The 17808-nt window shown below is 36.9% G+C and overlaps 1 protein-coding gene across 2 annotated transcripts in view; it reads left to right on the plus strand.

Moving 5' to 3' along the window:
- The window catches only part of KCTD3 (potassium channel tetramerization domain containing 3), a 65810-nt gene extending 48002 nt beyond the window's left edge, over positions 1-17808 (plus strand). Inside the window, exons 11-18 of one of the 2 annotated variants that reach the window (XM_065938327.1) lie at positions 912-999; positions 1119-1235; positions 3088-3258; positions 6870-7025; positions 8555-8651; positions 11475-11659; positions 11745-11877; positions 12618-17808. In XM_065938327.1, coding sequence (XP_065794399.1) covers positions 912-999; positions 1119-1235; positions 3088-3258; positions 6870-7025; positions 8555-8651; positions 11475-11659; positions 11745-11877; positions 12618-13179 — 1509 coding nt within the window. In that variant the 3' untranslated portion in view covers positions 13180-17808. Of the gene's footprint in view, positions 1-911; positions 1000-1118; positions 1236-3087; positions 3259-6869; positions 7026-8554; positions 8652-11474; positions 11660-11738; positions 11878-12617 lie in introns of both variants that reach the window. The other variant, XM_065938326.1, reaches the window with a different exon arrangement.

Consider the following 17808-nt stretch of genomic DNA (forward strand, 5'->3'; position numbering starts at 1 on the left):
CCTGTCACATTGTAATTGTCTTTTTTTTCTTTCTTGCCCATGAGTTTCTAAGCTCCTACGGAGCAGAAGTAATATTTCATACCCCTTATCCATTCCAGTACCTCTTCACCTGGATGATATCTAGTACATAAAAAATGTATAATGTGAATGTTGAGTGTGTAAAGTTACACATGCATGCCTGTTCTGGCTGTACATAAGGGCAATTGAGTTTGATCTTACTGCCAGTACTCAGTAAGACTTTCTGGTTTTCATTTTGTTTTATAGTAAAAATCATGCCCTTTGCTTTTCTCTTAGCACAAACATAAGCATTCATTAATTTGTAACTAGCCTGATTTGCTTGAAAACTGATTTTTCTGGTGCTTGAAAAAACAAAAGCATTTGAGAACTTGGTTGGCCATTTCCTAGGAAATAGAGGAGAAGTCTTCGGGGGGAGATAGAGAATGCTTCCTTTTTGAAGAAATGACAGTGTATCAAGGGAGCAAGTACTGTCTGGAAGTTTACTGATCTGTTTTCTGATTCTAATTCTGGGCAGGTCATTTCATCTCTTATTTGAGAGAGAGAAGGGAGAAAGGGGCCTGGGTCAAACTTAGTTTTCCAGTTTTAGTATGTGCTCTGACCTCATGCTCATGTGCAGAAAATGGAGATAGGCCAGCTAAATTCTGAAAGGAAAGTGCTGCTGTTGGAAATAAGTTTGTTTTTTTTTTTTTTTAAAGAAGCTTTAAAGGGGACTCTATTGGTGGTTCTTCAGAGTTCCCCATGGATATGTGTGTGAGCGTGTATAAAGAAAGTCCATGTTCTAAGCCCTAATTAAGTATCTTCTTCATTGCAAGAATAAAAAAGTTTAGGAAATTGAGCAGAAAATATAGATTGTAATTAACATCTGACATCTAACAGTATTCTTACTACATCAGGTTCAAGACGTTGTTCCTATAACTAGTTATGACACTGCTGGCTCATTCCTTCTGCTGGGATGTAACAATGGGTCAATATATTATATAGGTAAGTGGTCAGACACTTAGTATGGCTCTGTTTAGTATGACTTTTTAAAATGAAAATAAAATACTAATTTTTTAAGTTTTAGATTTACTATTTATTTTCATACTATTTTTACTTTTTAGATATGCAGAAGTTCCCTTTGCGAATGAAGGATAATGATCTTCTTGTAACTGAACTTTATCATGATTCCTCAAATGATGCTATTACTGCTCTGAGTGTTTACCTCACACCCAAAACAAGTTAGTGCATAGCAAAATTATTATAAGCTATTGATGTTGTTTTATGTATGTTTATTCATTGGTTTATTCTAATACTAATCTGGTCCTTTGTTTTGGTAAACTGCAGTGATAGGATTTCATCTCTTTTAGTCTGAAGTTGATGTTTGGTTTTAGATTGAGGTCAAACATAACCAACAAACATACTCTGGGGTGGAAGATTAGAACTTTTCTTCTTCTGAATTGTATTGTTAATTCTTATGATGATAACTAGAATTATTTTTAAAACTTACCTTCACATTTACCTTCCTATGATCACTGATTTCATTTTGAAATTAAGAGCTTTATCTTTTTAACAACAACAACAGAAGCTTTTAGACTATTAATCCCTATTGGAAAATAAGCTTATTTCTCTGGGAAACTTCAAATTTAAGTTTCAGAGAACATCAGTACCCATAACTTCTCTTTCAGAGGCCATTGCAGTGAAATTAACAAACTAGTTCTGTAAATTATTAAGAATTTTTGTATTCTAGAGTGAAGGATAAACATAAATGGGGAACTGAAAATTAATCTGTAATGAAAGGAATTCTAGGAAATACTTACATGTGGCCAGTAATATTAATAGTTGAATGTATTACTTGTGTAGAATCATATTATTGAATTGATTGTAAGAAATCATTATCTTCTGTATGAAAGAAAAATATTCTGGTGTACACAGTTTTGATTGAAATTATGGTAGAATTTAAACTGTATTGCTCCGGAACAGAAGTCAGCAAACCATGTTCTTTTCATTGATAGTTTTATGTATTGTCTTTGACTGCTTTTGTGCAGCTGTGTCAGAGGTGAGTGGTTGTCACAGAGACAGTTTGGCATGCAAATTTTACACTGTTTGCTGTTTAGCCTTTGACAGAAAGTTTGCTGACCCTTGCTCTAGAATGAAGTATGCTGGCCCCCCCACCCCTGCAATTTAATTTAAAAGGGAGAAAAAAATTCGTGGTGGCAATATCTTTTAAGACATGAGGGTGTAGTTGCCTTAAATTTTGAGAAGTGTTTTCCATAGGCTGCCCTTTCTCCCTTGATTCAAATATTTTGGGGTTGATCAGAAATAACAGCTATTAAAGTTAAGAGGTTCTCTGTGAAGCTTTGAAAGGCTATCGATTCTGAACTCCATTCTGTCTTTAAATATGTGATGGAATCTGGTCACCTGTTTGAGAAAGAAATCCATAGATGAACCTAACATGATGAGATAACTTGTACATGATTAAAAGAGACAGCATAGGTAAGTGAGATGTCAGCAGTGTAATGGGTATATTTGTTCCCTAGTTAACAGCTTTGAAACTGTTGAAGAGCATATTACTTGTATATGTACAAGTAATTACAGTACTTGATTACACAAAGAGAAGATTTAATATTGTAGCAGAAGTAAAACAGATGGTCATTCTAAGCTGGAAGTCATGGAGCATTACTTTTGGAATGCTGTGTTGTATCAGTGGTGTTCTTAGCATATCAGATTTATTCTTTAAGCAGTTAATGAGTACCTGCTATGTCTCAGGCAAGGTACTCTGTAAGGTGTTTTAGATTAAAAGTGATTATGATTCAGTCTCATCAATAAAGAGTAGTGGTAGAGAACAGGGCTCACAGTTGCTGTGATAGAATCTAATAGTACAGTGGAGTGAGTGTTAGGAATCGATTTATAAAGGAAGTAAGGCACTTAAGACGGTCAGAGAAGTCTTAAGATTTCTGTGCTGAGCTGGATTTGGGCCGATACAAGTGCTGAACCCAGCTCTGCCTCTTCTGTCACAGGGAACACTTGCAAGGGCAGCTTTCTGTTGATCGTCTCCTATTATTTCACTGCTCCACTTTTGATTCTGTGCAGGTGTCAGTGGTAACTGGATCGAGATTGCCTATGGTACGAGTTCTGGTGCGGTGCGCGTCATCGTGCAGCACCCAGAGACGGTCGGGTCCGGCCCGCAGCTTTTCCAGACCTTCACTGTTCACCGAAGCCCCGTCACAAAGATCATGCTGTCAGAGAAGCATCTGGTGTCAGGTGAAGTGATTTTATTGGTACTGGTAAGGTGGGCTGCCTCCATGAAACCTTGCCTTGGGTATAATTTTCTAGACTCCTACAGATTAAAAGAATACAAAAGCAGTGTTTTATGTATAGGCATACCAAAAAAAATGATAGTAAAGTTTAATAAGAAATACTATGAAAATATGATTTTCTTTGATCATGTCTGGCTGTAGTATACATAAATTTAGGAGGCATTGCATCTTTTATTTACTCTCTATTTTAATAGTTTGTTCTTACGGCATGTTTTGCTTCAGAAAGTTTCTCAATCTTGTTGAGAATTTTTTATTAGAGGAATTAAGTATGAATTTAATATAAATTTGGTTGTATTGTCTTAAGGTTTAATGCTAAAGTTAGTGGAATGTTGGTAGTCTAACATCAACTACTAATGTTAAAAATTAGAAAATGTATAAAGAGGTGTGAAGAAGATAACATTTGTGGGTTTACTGTTTTTCATAGTCATAGAGGGCTTCCCTGGTGGCTTCGTTGGTAAAGAGTCTGCCTGCAGTGCGGGAGACTTGGGTTCAGTCCCTGGGTTGGGGAGATCACCTGGAGAAGGGAAAGCCTCCCCATTCCAGTATTCTGGCCTGGAGAGTTCCGTGGACTGTATAGTCCATGGAGTCACAAAGAGTTGGACATGATTGAGGGAATTTCAATTCTGTATAGTCATAGATTTTTTAAAATTTTAGAGATACCAATTTGATATTTAAAAAATTAGTTACAGATTTTAAAGCAAAATTAGGATGATACAACGTAAAATGATCAAAAAGTAAAATTCCACTGTGAAATTATTGTATATGATAGATAATTTCTGAAAGACCTTAAAAAATTGAATTGTCATGTATATCATGAGTATTTGCATTTATAAAACAATACTGCATTAAATCTTTTGTAGATCAGTTCCTGCCTAATTTAAATTTTTATAAGCATCATTTTCATATATCAACTTTGTTTATATGAAGACTACCTAATATAAAAAGGTGATGCATCTTTTCAGTAATTAAACATCAAATGGAGCTGAAATACCTTGTCCATATATGGATGAATGGGTAGAAGGGCAGATGGATGGATGACTGTGCTTTTATTGAATGTCTCACTGTTTTGGATGTAATGATGCCTTCCCGAAACAATCTCTTTTTTTAATCTTTCATCTAAAGCGGTACTCATCTAACATCTGCCTCACTGAGAAATCTCTCTCACTCTGTATGGGTGGTTCTTCCTCTTTTGCCCAATTACTAAGTGTTGGTTTGCCTTAGATCTTTTTCTAGATTCTCCATTCTTCTTTGTTCTTTCTTTCCCTGGTGATTTGAATGTTATCATCTATATGCCGGTGACTTCCAGACTTTCCTTCCACCTGTGACCATCCACAGAGTTCCAGACTTGTATATACAGTGCTTGTCCTTAGGATTTGGTTGTAGGTTTAAGAGCCATCTCTAAATTAACCCGGTGAATAAAATGGTACTTTTGATTTCTCTCTCAAAAGCCATCTTATTACACAGTATCACTAGGCATTTATACCCAAGCTGAAAATCTAGGAATCAGGTCTGATTCCTCCCTGTCTGTCACCTCCCTGCCTCACTACATGGAACCCATCGGTAAGCCCCATTTCTTTGATTCAGCATACATCACATCTGAGTGCTTCACTGTGTGTCCATGGCTGCCAGCCTGGTAGCGAGTTAGCGTTTCTGCCCTGGGGTGCTGGACCTCTCAGTTTTCCAGGTTCTGTCTTGGCTCTCTCTGTCATGTTCCACACCGCAAGCAGAAATATCTTTAGAAATGCTAGATCTTTAGAAAACCAGATCTGACTTGCTGATGGCCTCCTATTGTATGTAGAATAAATAAATTAACATGGCGCTTCCTGTTCTGGATCCTGCTTAGCTTTCGGGTCTCTTCTCTCAGCCTCCCTTGTCACTTTTCTTACTGCGCGTGATACCCTAGCTCATTGGCTCTTCTGTTTCTTAAAAATGCCTTAGAACCTTTGACCTTGTTCTGTTCGTTTGAAATGTGTTTTCCTAGATACTTGTTTGGCTGCCTCTCCTTGACGTTCAAGTCCCATTGCAAGCTCCTCCGCTTGAGGCCTCCTTGGCCACTCCGTCTAAACCAGCCAGACCTCTGTCCAGTCAGCTTTCAATAGCAGCAGAAACTTTTGTTCTCCACCCTGTCCTCAGCACTTAGCTCAGTTCTTGTAAATAAATGAATGAGACGACGCAATATGATCCTGTGAGAAAAATATTCGACTTTTTCTTTGCTAGACCGTTTTGGTATTTAAATGACAGCAACACACTAAAGAGCAGTTAATGCTGTTTTGATGGTAATGTTAGTGTTGGATGTGTTGTCTAAGAATTACTTGGTTAAGTTTGTATTTTAACAAACCAGCTGTTACTCTGCCACCTGGTGGATGTGAACAGATATGTAATGACGTTCTGTTTCCCTTAGTGTCAGTTTCAATGTTGTAAATAAATGTTAGATGATGATTCATACTAACAAATTTCACAACTGCATTTTTTAGTCAGCTAAGTATTTCAGTTATTTTTCTGAATCCTCTTAAGTTTAATAATGAAATCAGGAAACTATTTCCCATGAAGCCGATTAAATAGCCTAGAACTAAATGTCTTCTTTTTCACCAGAAAACTAGCATTCCGAGAATTGAGAATTTTGCTGTATAAGTAATGTGTACGTTTTTTATTCTTACTGCTGTTTGCTAAAATTAGATTTCTAAATTTCTGTTTAAAATGTGCAACTGTGCCACTTATCCCGGAGGAAATGTGTGTATAAAAGAAATTTTGGATAATTTCATAGTATATACTGATGAGTTCATAATAAAAGACAAGTTAGTAAATTTTTTTTATTAAAGCATGCAACAAAAGTACAGTTCTTGCATTAATGATATAATTGTTTATATATTTTAATAGGGTATCTATTCAGACAAAACCAACAGAAACAGATTACTTATTCGGAGATATCTCAGTATATAACTGCTTAATATGATTACTACAGAAAAATAAATTCAGCTAATTGGAATATGTTTCTTATATACAGACTTATATAAAAATAATTCTCAATTTTAGTATTAAAATCTTAATTTTCCGTGATGTAACTGAATGAGCAACAAGTTTTTGGACAAATGTCATTTGTGTCAGTAAATTTTCAGTAACTCCTGGTCTTGATTGTTTAATATCTGAGTAACATAAGCAGAAACCGTTTATATGGTTGGAAAAAATAAAGTAGGCAACTTGTCTACAGTGTAGTTTAGCAACAGAGCCGAAAATATTCCACATCTCTCTTACATTTTTTTTAACCTTTTCTAAATCTATACCCTATAGGCTACTTTTATAAGGATCTGTAGATTAACATATATACCTTATATTTGCAGCAAGGTAAACCATATTCAGTTATCTCATTTTTGTTGGTTAGGTACTAATTAAGTATGATTTTAAGATAAGTAAGTTGTTTTGTCACTCAAAATGTGCTATGATCTACTTATTGTAGATCATAGTGAAAAAAGTTAAAATGTGTTTGTAAAAGTGATTTTGTTGATGGTCTTACAATCTGTGTTTTAAAACTCTTTTGTGTGTCTCTTTCTCTCCTAGTTTGTGCAGACAATAATCATGTCCGAACGTGGACAGTGACACGATTCAGAGGAATGATCTCTACTCAGCCAGGTTCTACTCCTTTAGCATCGTTCAAGATCCTGTCTCTGGAGGAGACAGAAAGCCACGGAAGCTACTCCTCTGGGAATGACATAGGTGGGCATTCTCAAGTACAATGAAGGCAGTGCTGAAGAAGTGTATTACTGGTAGTAGGAACCTAAAAAAAGAGTTCTAAATATAAATTCTTCATGTTCACTTTTAAACTTATTTAAAACAGAAGCTTAGTGTGTTTTTCTGATTAAGTTCTCTAAAGTAAAAAAATGATACAGATGATATTTTTTGACTTTATGATGGTACAAAAGTGTGATAGTCATTCAGTAGAACCGGTACTTCGAAGTTTGATCTTTTCCCAGGCTAGGGATGTGTGGTACCATATTCCCTCGTGATGCTGGGCAGCAGCAGCAGGTCTGGTAAGTTCCCAGGCAGCCCCATGACCACGAGGATAAACAAGTGATAGGCTTAGAATCAGTCTGTATGCACACAGCTGTTCTCTTTCTTGCTTCCAGTATTCAGTAAATTATATGAGGTATTTAGCACTTTATCATAAAATAGGCTTTGTGTTAGAAGACTTTGCCCAGCTGTAGGCTAATGTAAGTGCTGTGAGCACATTTAATGTAGGCTAGGCTAAGCTGTGTAAGTAAAAAATGCATTTAGTACTAAATGGTATTTTCAATATTGTAAGTCATAAGCCCATCATAAGCTCAGGAAGATCTGTATTATGAAATTATTTTTAATTGTTAAAAAGTTGAGAGCAGATTTTTCATCTTTACTAGCATTTCCTAAGTGTTACCATCTCCAAATACCACTTTTGTTTATAATTAGAAGCCATGATGGCTATACACATTTGAAACTTGAAATGCTTTTTTTCCATTGTTGCTAATAATTAACCTGAAAAGGGGGCTGATGTTCTTAGATTCTGAGAGTGATTTTGATGGCATCCATCAGGAAATAGTATAGCCTGTCTCTACTGAAAGGTTCTGATTTTAGCAAAAGGTATATAAAGTTAAATCAGTTTCTCCATACACCATAACACATCATATATACACACACAGAATCTTCACAGAAGTAGATTCTTTTCCTCAGAGATCCATTTGAAACAATCTGTAATGTATGTGTATTATACCCACCATACTTTTAATAGTTGTATAGGACCTGTTTGTTAATTAATGTGCCTTCTAGATCACCTTGTATAGGCAGAACTTATAGCATTGGTGGAATATAAGGAGTACATTAGAATTGTTTAGGCATGAAACTATTAAATGAATATGTACCCACAGTAAAGATTTCAAAATAGTTCTCTTTAAAAAGTGTAAGCTGCTTATGAGAATTGTACCACCACCGTCTTAGTATTTTTAGGGCGAGAACTGCTAAGTATTGTCAGTTTTAATAGTTGCCCTGAGAACCCATTTCCCACTGTGATGAGAGGCACTGAAAGTTTACAGTTTTGACAACAAAATTTTTTCCCCCAACTTTATTGAGATATAATTGACACATAACATTGTGTAACTGAAAGGTGTAGCATTGACATATTTATTGAGTACTTTTGTTCCAGGCATTAGAAATCTAAAAAATTGCAAAAAACATCAACTTACACTTATATCATCGTTTTCTATTTTCTGATCAAGGACCTTTTGGAGAGCGAGATGATCAACAGGTGTTTATCCAGAAAGTTGTTCCCATCACTAATAAACTGTTTGTAAGACTGTCATCTACTGGGAAAAGGTAACACTTTACTGAAAAGATTCTGTTTTCAGAAGTCAACGTTTGTCTTACAAAAGGGGAAGTAAGTTGACAGTGGTAAAAGTGAGCAGGGAAAATCTTTGTAAAATCTTTTAAAGGAGGAAGTAATTCTAAGGACTCTATCCTATAGGAAAAATTAAAAGAGCCAAATCATATGTTTATTTTCACACATTTAGGCTTTCTGTACTTTTTAAAAATTTTATTTTTTTGAAATATGATTGATTTACACTGTTGTAATTATTTCTGTTCTACAGCAAAGTGATTGTTTTTTATACATACACACACAACTTTTTCATATTCTTTACCACTATGATTTGTCACAGGATTTTGTATATAGTTCCCTATAGTTAATGGCAACCCCCTCCAGTATTCTTGCCTAGCAAATCTCATGAACAGAGGAGCCTGGTGGACTACAGTCCATGGGGTCGCAAAGAGTCAGACACCACTGAGCGACTGATAAACACAGTTTGCATCTACTAAGCTCAAACTAACAATCCATCCATCCTCTCCCTTGGCAACCACAGGTCTGTACTCTGTCTGCAAGTGTGTTTCTATTTCACAAAGAAGTTCATTTGTGTCATATTTTAGATTTCTACATAAAAGTGATATCATGTGGTATTTGTTTTTCTCTGACTTCTCTTAGTATGATAATCTCTAGGTCTATCCCTGTTGCTGCAAAAGACATTATTTCATTCTTTTTTAAGGCTGAGTAATAGTTCATTGTGTATAACTACAATATTTTCTTTATCCATTCATCACTGGATATTTAGGTTATTTCCACGTCTTGAGTATTGTAAACAGTGTGGCTGTGGACGTAGGGGGTGCATGTATCTTTTTGAATTATAGTTTCATCTGGATATATATGCCCAGGAGTGGGATTGCTGGATCCTATGGCAACTCTTGTTGTAGTTTAAGGAACCTCCATACTGTTCTTCATACTGGCTTTACCAGTTTGCATTCCTGCCAACAGTGCATGAAGGTTCTTGTTTCTCCACACCCTCTCCAGCATTTTGTTATTTGTAGATATTTTTAATGATGGCAATTCTAACCTGTGTGAGCTGGTACCTAATTGTAGTTTTGATTTGCATTCCTCTAATAAGCAGCAATAATGAGCATCTTTCCATGCGCCTGTTGGCCATCTGTCTGTCTTTGGAGAAATGTCTATTTATGTATTCCTGCTTTTTGACTGCTTTGGTTTTTTTGAGTTTTATGAGCTGTTTGTATATTCTGGAAATTAAACCCTGTGGGTCAAATCACTTGCAAATATATTCTCTCAGTCTGTAGGTTTTGTTCCGTTTTGTTTATGGTTTCTTTTGCTGTACAAAGGCTTGTAAGTTTAATTAGATCCAGTTTGTTTGCTTTTATTTCTGTTGTCTTAGGCAACTGACATCAAAAAACATTTTATTAGTTGTTTGTACAATTTGTCAGAATGTTCGGCCTGTGTTCTCGTCTAGTTTTAGGGTATCGTGTATTTTACATTAAGTCTTTAAGCCATTTGAGTTTATTTTTGTGCATGGTGTGGAGGTGTGCGCTGATTTCACTGACTGCATGCTTATTGACAGTGGGCCCTCTGTGTCCCTGCAGGCAGATACCAAAATCCCACCATACTCAGGTCCCACATATAAAATGATACGGTCCACTCAGCCCTCTGTCTGTGTGGGTTCCATATCATGGAGAGCCGACTGTAGTTGTTCTAAACAGGAGTCAAGATTTTTAAAAATATTTTGTCAGTTCATATGTAATATTGAAAAATAATTCACCACATTAACAAAAATTGAAAAATGATCATCTTGATAAACACAGAAAAAACATTTGACAGTTTAGCAACAATTTGATTAAAAAAAAAAGAATCCTAGCACTTAATAAAGGCACATTCTTTAACCTGATGAATAATATCTGCAAAAGTAATTATACAAACTTCACACTCACTTGTAAAATGTTACAGGCTTTTCCCTTGAGGTTGGGGATGAGACTGGGATAGCTTCTATCACTATGTGGACACTGCAGGAATCAACTCTCCCCCTCACCCTCCGGTTCCCTGGTTGCTGGGAAGCTCAACTAAGTTTCATATTCTGTGCCTGTGTCTCTCTCATTAATAAGAATTGTGTTTCCTCTTCATTTTTTGACCTTGCATTTGCCTGGCGTTAATTGTTCTTAATCTTTTTTTTGCTTTTTTAAAGTGGGCTGGGATAAATGTTTCAATCAAGTACAATTTTGTTAACCTTTCTATGACTTGGGCACATCACTTACTGACATTATTTTTTGGTCTTCTTATTTGTCAAATGTGGATTACTGTTTATCTTTAATGAAAAAAATCAATGAATAACTTCAAAGTAATTTACTAACTAACAATATTAGTCTATTGGAGGGTACTGTTTAGACATCTCCATATAGCTGCACATTTCTGGTTTTAGATTTTTAAAATTTTCACAGAAATGTTAAATGATTTCAAGATTTTTTTTCTAGTATCATGCCTGCTTGCTTTGTTTCTTTATGCCTTTTTAGTTTAGTAACTTCTTTTTGAATAATTGCTTAATTCCCATCCAGGCTCTTTTAAATTTTCTTTTAAGATTGATTTATTTGTCTTATTTCAGTTACTTAATACATTGTTTTATAAGAGCCTTTTCTCTAGGTTCAAAGAAACAAGGCTTAAATTTTACTGACTTTCTTTGATTCCTTTAAATCTGTTTTATATATGTGGAATATTTGATTATAACTTGGCAAAGAGGCAATTAATTTCAAAAGTCTGAATTATAAAATGTGATTTGTTCTCCATAGTTAACAACTGCACAATATGTTTTGCAGAATCTGCGAAATCCAAGCTGTTGACTGCACTACAATATCCTCATTTACAGTAAGAGAATGTGAGGGTTCCAGCAGGATGGGCTCGAGGCCAAGGCGGTACCTGTTCACAGGCCACACAAACGGCAGCATTCAGATGTGGGATCTGACCACTGCCATGGATATGGTCAACAAAAGTGAGGATAAGGGTAGGTTCCTTAAGGAACAGTGTTCGTCACAGGGTAGGCTTTTGATGCAAATGATTACAGTGATGTATGTATTCCTAAGATGTAGGTGGTCCAACTGAAGAAGAACTACTCAAATTACTGGATCAGTGTGACCTGAGCACGTCTCGCTGCGCCACTCCTAATATCAGTCCAGCAACTTCTGTGGTTCAGCATAGCCGTCTTCGCGAATCAAATTCTAGGTAGGTTCATGCACTAGATTGATTGCTTTTTGGAAAATTGGCTGAAATATTGTAATCTCATAATCTTTTAAAGCCAAATTTTTCAAAGTACATTTTAAATTCATACTTTGTCACTATTCAATTTTTTAAAAAATTTTTTACTAAATTTCTCATCTACATGCATGTTTCCTTTCATAGAAAAACATTTTTCACCCTTTAACTTATTTGTGAATTGCTGCCAATTTAGATGTCTGTTACAGTGATCAAGAATTCATTCAAAGGAAATTAGAAAAATCACATGTCCCCTTAGATGCTATGTGGAGCTTTTTTTCCTATTGTCTCGGGACATATTAACCAAAATGATTACGCCTCTAATCTTAGACATTAAGTACTTTTAATACAATGACATGTATGTTCTTAGTTAACCATATTTTTGAAAAATTCCAAAATGTGAACTAAAGGCCAAATTCTGAAACTATATTAGTTCCACATTGATTTTAAAGGTTTTTTTTCCCTAGCTTTTTTCAGCTATTCAGGAATCTAGCTTCATTGAGAATATATGTATGGCATTGTTTGCATCGTTAATTTTATACACACAGTATATAGAGTGCTTAAGATATTTTTATATAGCATGCTAAGATACATTTTTACATATAAATATTGTAATATTCTTTATATATATTTACATTTTAACTGGTAGTTTAATTAATTAGATGTGCCCCTGAAAATTCCCAAGAAGACATGTGACTTTTGTATTTCAGCCTTCAGCTCCAGCACCATGAAACCATCCACGAAGCAGCTACTTATGGTTCCATTAGGCCTTACAGAGAAAGTCCTTTGTTAGCAAGAGCAAGGAGGACTGAGAGCTTTCACAGTTATAGGGACTTCCAGACTGTGAACTTGAACAGAAACATAGAAAGAGCTGTCCCTGAAAATGGTAACTTGGGTCCAATACAAGCTGAAGTTAAGAGGGCAGCAGGGGAATGTAATGTGTCTGAGAGGAAGTCTCCTGGAACAGAAGTTAAAAGCTTGAGAGAATCAGATAGTGTAGTGGAAGTTCATAGACTAGCTGAAGGTTTTCTGGAATCCAAGAAAAGGTCATCAGAAGATGAAAATGAAAATAAAGTGGAGTCACGGAAGAAAGGAGGGTTTGAAGGAGGAGGATTCCTCGGAAGAAAGAAAGTCCCTCACCTGGCGTCTTCACCAAGTACGTCTGATGGGGGGACTGACTCACCCGGTACTGCATCCCCGTCTCCTACAAAGACTGCTCCCTCTCCTCGGCACAAAAAAAGTGATTCTTCAGGTCAGGAGTACAGCTTGTGACACTCAACAGAGTGAGTAGTTTCGTTATTCATGAGAGTGTTAAACTCTACTGAATTTCAACTAGCTTTTACACCAAAACTTTACAAATTTGGACTTCATTTAGTATCTTTTTGACAGAATTACCTGGGTTAAGGAGATAAAATAACCATATCTCATCAGATCTTTTGGAAAATTTTTTTAGTTTTACAGGCACATTTAATAGATCATTTGTAAAGAAGTCCATTTCCACATTTATCTACTCTGGATTTTGGAAGCATAGTATTAATACCGTGTCTCAATAAGATGGTGCCCGGTATAGATGACCATCCCCTCAGAGTGTGGGAATCAACAGACTGCACTCCTTATGCTGATTTTGCCTGAGCTTCGTCTTGCAATGTTATGTTAAACGGGTTCCATGATTCTCTCTGGAGCTTAATCTCCCAACCCTTACTGTGACTGCAGAGTGGTTTACCAGGTATTTCATGAGGTGCTATGTTTGTGAAAAAATATGTAACTCAAAAACACTATTGAATACCAGATTGCTCTGTGTAGTACTAAGTCCTTTAGGATAATTTTAATTGTGGTCATTTTCTGATTCTCATTGTTGGAGTTCTTAAGTCTTAGCAAGCATCACCAATATTAAATGTCAAAAGTCCATTTAAACTTTCTTTAAAGTTGGAGCAACTGTTTGAACAGATGAAATAAAGACAGTTTTGAGTGCCCAGAAAGGAAAACTACCAGTTACTAGTTTGCCTTGTTTGAGGAGCCACCATATTTTTTTCTTGTGTTAATAATGAAGATAATTAAATTAGAATGTGGCCATTTTGTTAAACTTAAGAGACTGTACTTCTGAATTTTTGGTTAAAAGTTTTGGCTGCTATAGAAATTTTACTTTAAATATAAGAACAAAAATCTTTTGTACTTTGATTTAATTGGAATGATTTCCAAATTTCTGCAAGTAAGGTAATTGTAAATTTAAAGCATTAAGCATTTATTGATGAATAATGTGTATATTCCCATTCTGAGAAATATAAGTGGGTCAAGTCAAAATAAATTCTTTATATTATATTGCCAGTGGTTTCATAGACGTTCTCTTGTATTTGTCAAGTAAGGCAAATAAAAATGATTAAGACTAGGTGTTTTCAGTTATTTAAGGAATAGTAATCCTGTTTAAAGTGTACTTAGGTTTTGGTCATGTCTTTGCTTCCTCTCTTAATAAAGGAAGAGGGAGGATCTTATATGTATGAAGACTAACTTGTGTTGTCAGGGAAAAGGTATGCAAAGCATAATTTCAGTATTACCAAAGATTGTATTTCTCTCTTAAACCTTTTTTCTCATTATTATACTCATGTAAAAAGTTGGGTGGGCAAGTAAGAAAACTAAAAATTAAATATTTACCCAGTCTTTTCCAAGAGTAAAAGGCCTTTTTATGGGATTTTAGTGTAATTCTGAAAAAAAAACTGCAGTGGCAACTCACTATAGTTATTCTACAAATGTTTGCATTACAGTCAGATTGTTTTTCTTTCCCGTAAAAAAAAGCTTGAACCTTGATGGTACAGCAGAAATTTGAGTCTGTTCTGGCACTTAACTTTGTAAACTTGAGCAGATTATAATGAAAAATCTTAGGCATAGCAGGGATAGTTACATTAGGGTTTTTGAAACCGAAAAGGGGAAAAACCTCCAGAACCACCTGCACACATTGCAACCTCCTCACCTGCACTGTGAGAACTTCTCTCACTTCTTAGGAGAACGTGGACACTGTCTGTTGTTGTAAGGAATAATAAGATTTCCGAAAAAAGGCCATGTGAGTCCTCGAGAGAAGATGGCCATCTACAGGAGAGCGTTCACCAGAAACCAACCTCAGTGGCACTGTGATGCCAGGCTCACAGCCTCCAGAACCATGAACAGAGACTTTCAGCCAAGGTGGTGGAGTAGGACTTGAGCTCACTCTCCTCTCACGAGCACACCAAAAAAAAGTCTACATCAGGAGACGTGAAGATGAAATCAAGACGCGAGAGGACAGGTGCACTCATGGTGTAATCAGATCCCATGCCACTCAGCTGGACAACCCACAGACTGGAGAATAACTAAATCACAGAACTTCTCCCACAGGAGTGGAAGCTGAGCCCCATGCCAGGCTCCCCAGCCCAGGGGTCAGTCTTTGGGAGGAGGAGCTTCCAGAGCATTGGGCTTGGCAGGCCAGTGGGGCTTAAATTCAGGAGCCCCCCAAGGATGGGGGAAACAGACTCCACCCTTGGAGGACACACACAGGTGTTCAGGGTGAAAGCTGAGACACCACACGAACCTGGGCCAGACCTACTTCCGGTCTTGGGGGTGGTCTCCTTGGGAGGTGGGTGTGGCTGTGGCTTGCTGGCATCATAAAAGCTGGTGGCCGATCCAGTGGGGACCTATGCGAACTCTGGGTGGAGTCAGATATTTTCAGTCCTTGGCACTGGGACCCCACCCAACAGCCTGCAAGCTCCAATGCTGGACGCCTCAGGCCAGACAACCAGCGGAGTGGGAAGTGGCCCTGTCCACAGGCAGACAGGCCCAGACTTCGTGACTCACAGCCGCCTCTGGACACATCCCTTGGCAGAAGCTGGCCCACCACAGGGCCAAGACCCTGCTGCACACAGCAGTGAGGAGGCGCTGGCCTGTTCCCCCCAGAAAACCTGCATAGAGCCCTAAGACCAGCCTTGCCCACCAGGAGCAGACACCAGAAGTGAGGAAGTATAGTTTTGTAGAATTGAGTTTATAGCACAGATCAGAATCTACACTGGAACCGACTGGTCCCTGACCCTCTGCTGGGACCCAAAGGACATCCCCTTACAGAGGGCCCCTTCTCTAAGATGGAGAAGCATAACTAAGCGACTACACAACATACAAACAGAAATGTAAACAATGAGACAGCAAAGGAATATGTCCCAGACAAAGGAACAAGATAAAACCCCCACAGAACAGCTAAGTGGAGACAGCCAACCTATCTGTGAAAGAGTGCAGAGTAATCACTGTAAAAGAGGATCTAAGAACCTTGAGAAAGAATAAAGACACACAAAAATTTAAAGAAGAGCCAGAAGATCTAAATTAGAGCAAACAGATGAACCATAACTGAAGTGAAAAATACACTAGAAGGAATCAATAGCAGAATAAATGAGAGAAAGAATGGAAGAGACCCCTAGGATAACATTAAATGCACCAATATTTGCATTATAGGGGGATCACAGAAGGAAAAGAGGGAGAAAAAGGGCCTGAGAAAACATTTGAAGTGGTACTAGCGAAAGGAAATAGTCACTCGGCTCAGAGTCCCATACAGGATAAGCCCAAGGAGGAACACGCTGAGACACAGTAGTCAGATTGACCAAAAAAAGAAAAAAGAAAGTATTAAAAGCAACAAGGGGTAGAGCAACAAATAACACACATGGGAATCCCCCGTCAGCTGAGTTTTCAGCAGAAACTCTGCAAGCCAGGAGGCATGATAAATTTAAAGTGATGCAAGGGAGAAACCTACAGCCAAGAATACCTAGCAAGGAAGGCTCTTGTTCAGATTTGACAGAGAAATAGAAAGCCTTATACACAAGCAAAGCTAAGAATTGAGTACCCTCAAACCAGCTTTACAGCAAAAGCCAAAGAAGTGGAAAAGCCCAATACACTAGAAACAAAATTACCAATGGGAAAGCTCACTGGTAAAGGCAAACTTCAAAATACAGAGCAAATATTAACAGACATAAAAGGAGAAATGGACAGTAACACAGTAATACTGGGGGGACTTGAACACCCCACTTACCTAAATGGGCAGATTGTCCATCCAGACAGAAAATTAGTAAGAAAACAGGCCTTAAATGACAAAGTAGCTTAGATAGGCTTAATTGACATTTGTAGGACATTCCATCTGAAAGCAGAAGAATACACTTTGTTCTCAAGTGCACACAGAACATTCTCCACGAATAGATCACATCTTGGATCACAAATCAAGCCTTGGTAAATAGAAGAAAATTGAAATCGTAATCAAGTATCTTTCCCAGTCTCAATGCTATGAGATTAGAAATCAGCTACAAGAAAAAAAAACTGCAAAACACAGACGTGGAGGAAAAAAAATGAATATATGTATATACTTTGTGTGACAGATAAAAAACAATAGAATGTGTCAAGTTTTCCCAGTAATTATGAAATAAGTATTTTCATGTCAACTGGATAAGTATTGTTATCCTCTTTCACGATGAGATTACCGAGGCCCTCTGAGGATCAATAGCTTCACCTCAAGGCTCCTTAGCTACTGAGCCACCTCATGAACCCACGTCTGTCTCTGCAGCCTGTGGTCTTTTCCTGGCTTTCTCATCCAGGCTTACATATCAGAGCCACCTGCGGTTATCTGCTAAATATGTATCTCTGCTGGTTGGGACTCATGTTTTGCAAAATGTGTTACATTGATTCTGATGTACATCGATTTATTCAGAATATCCTGTTTTCTTAAATGGGCTCACCTTTATGTGTAAACTATAAATACAACCCAGAGCTATTAAGAGTATTTTTTCATAAATATATTAAATCAAACTTGGTCCACAGTTAAATATTTATTAAGCAAACCACATTTTGATTAATTTACATGATATCTGTGCATTGGAAATAAACTACTATTCATGTGTGACATAA

Source organism: Muntiacus reevesi, chromosome 5, assembly GCF_963930625.1.
Source record: "Muntiacus reevesi chromosome 5, mMunRee1.1, whole genome shotgun sequence".
In the NCBI taxonomy this organism is placed as follows: domain Eukaryota; kingdom Metazoa; phylum Chordata; class Mammalia; order Artiodactyla; family Cervidae; genus Muntiacus; species Muntiacus reevesi.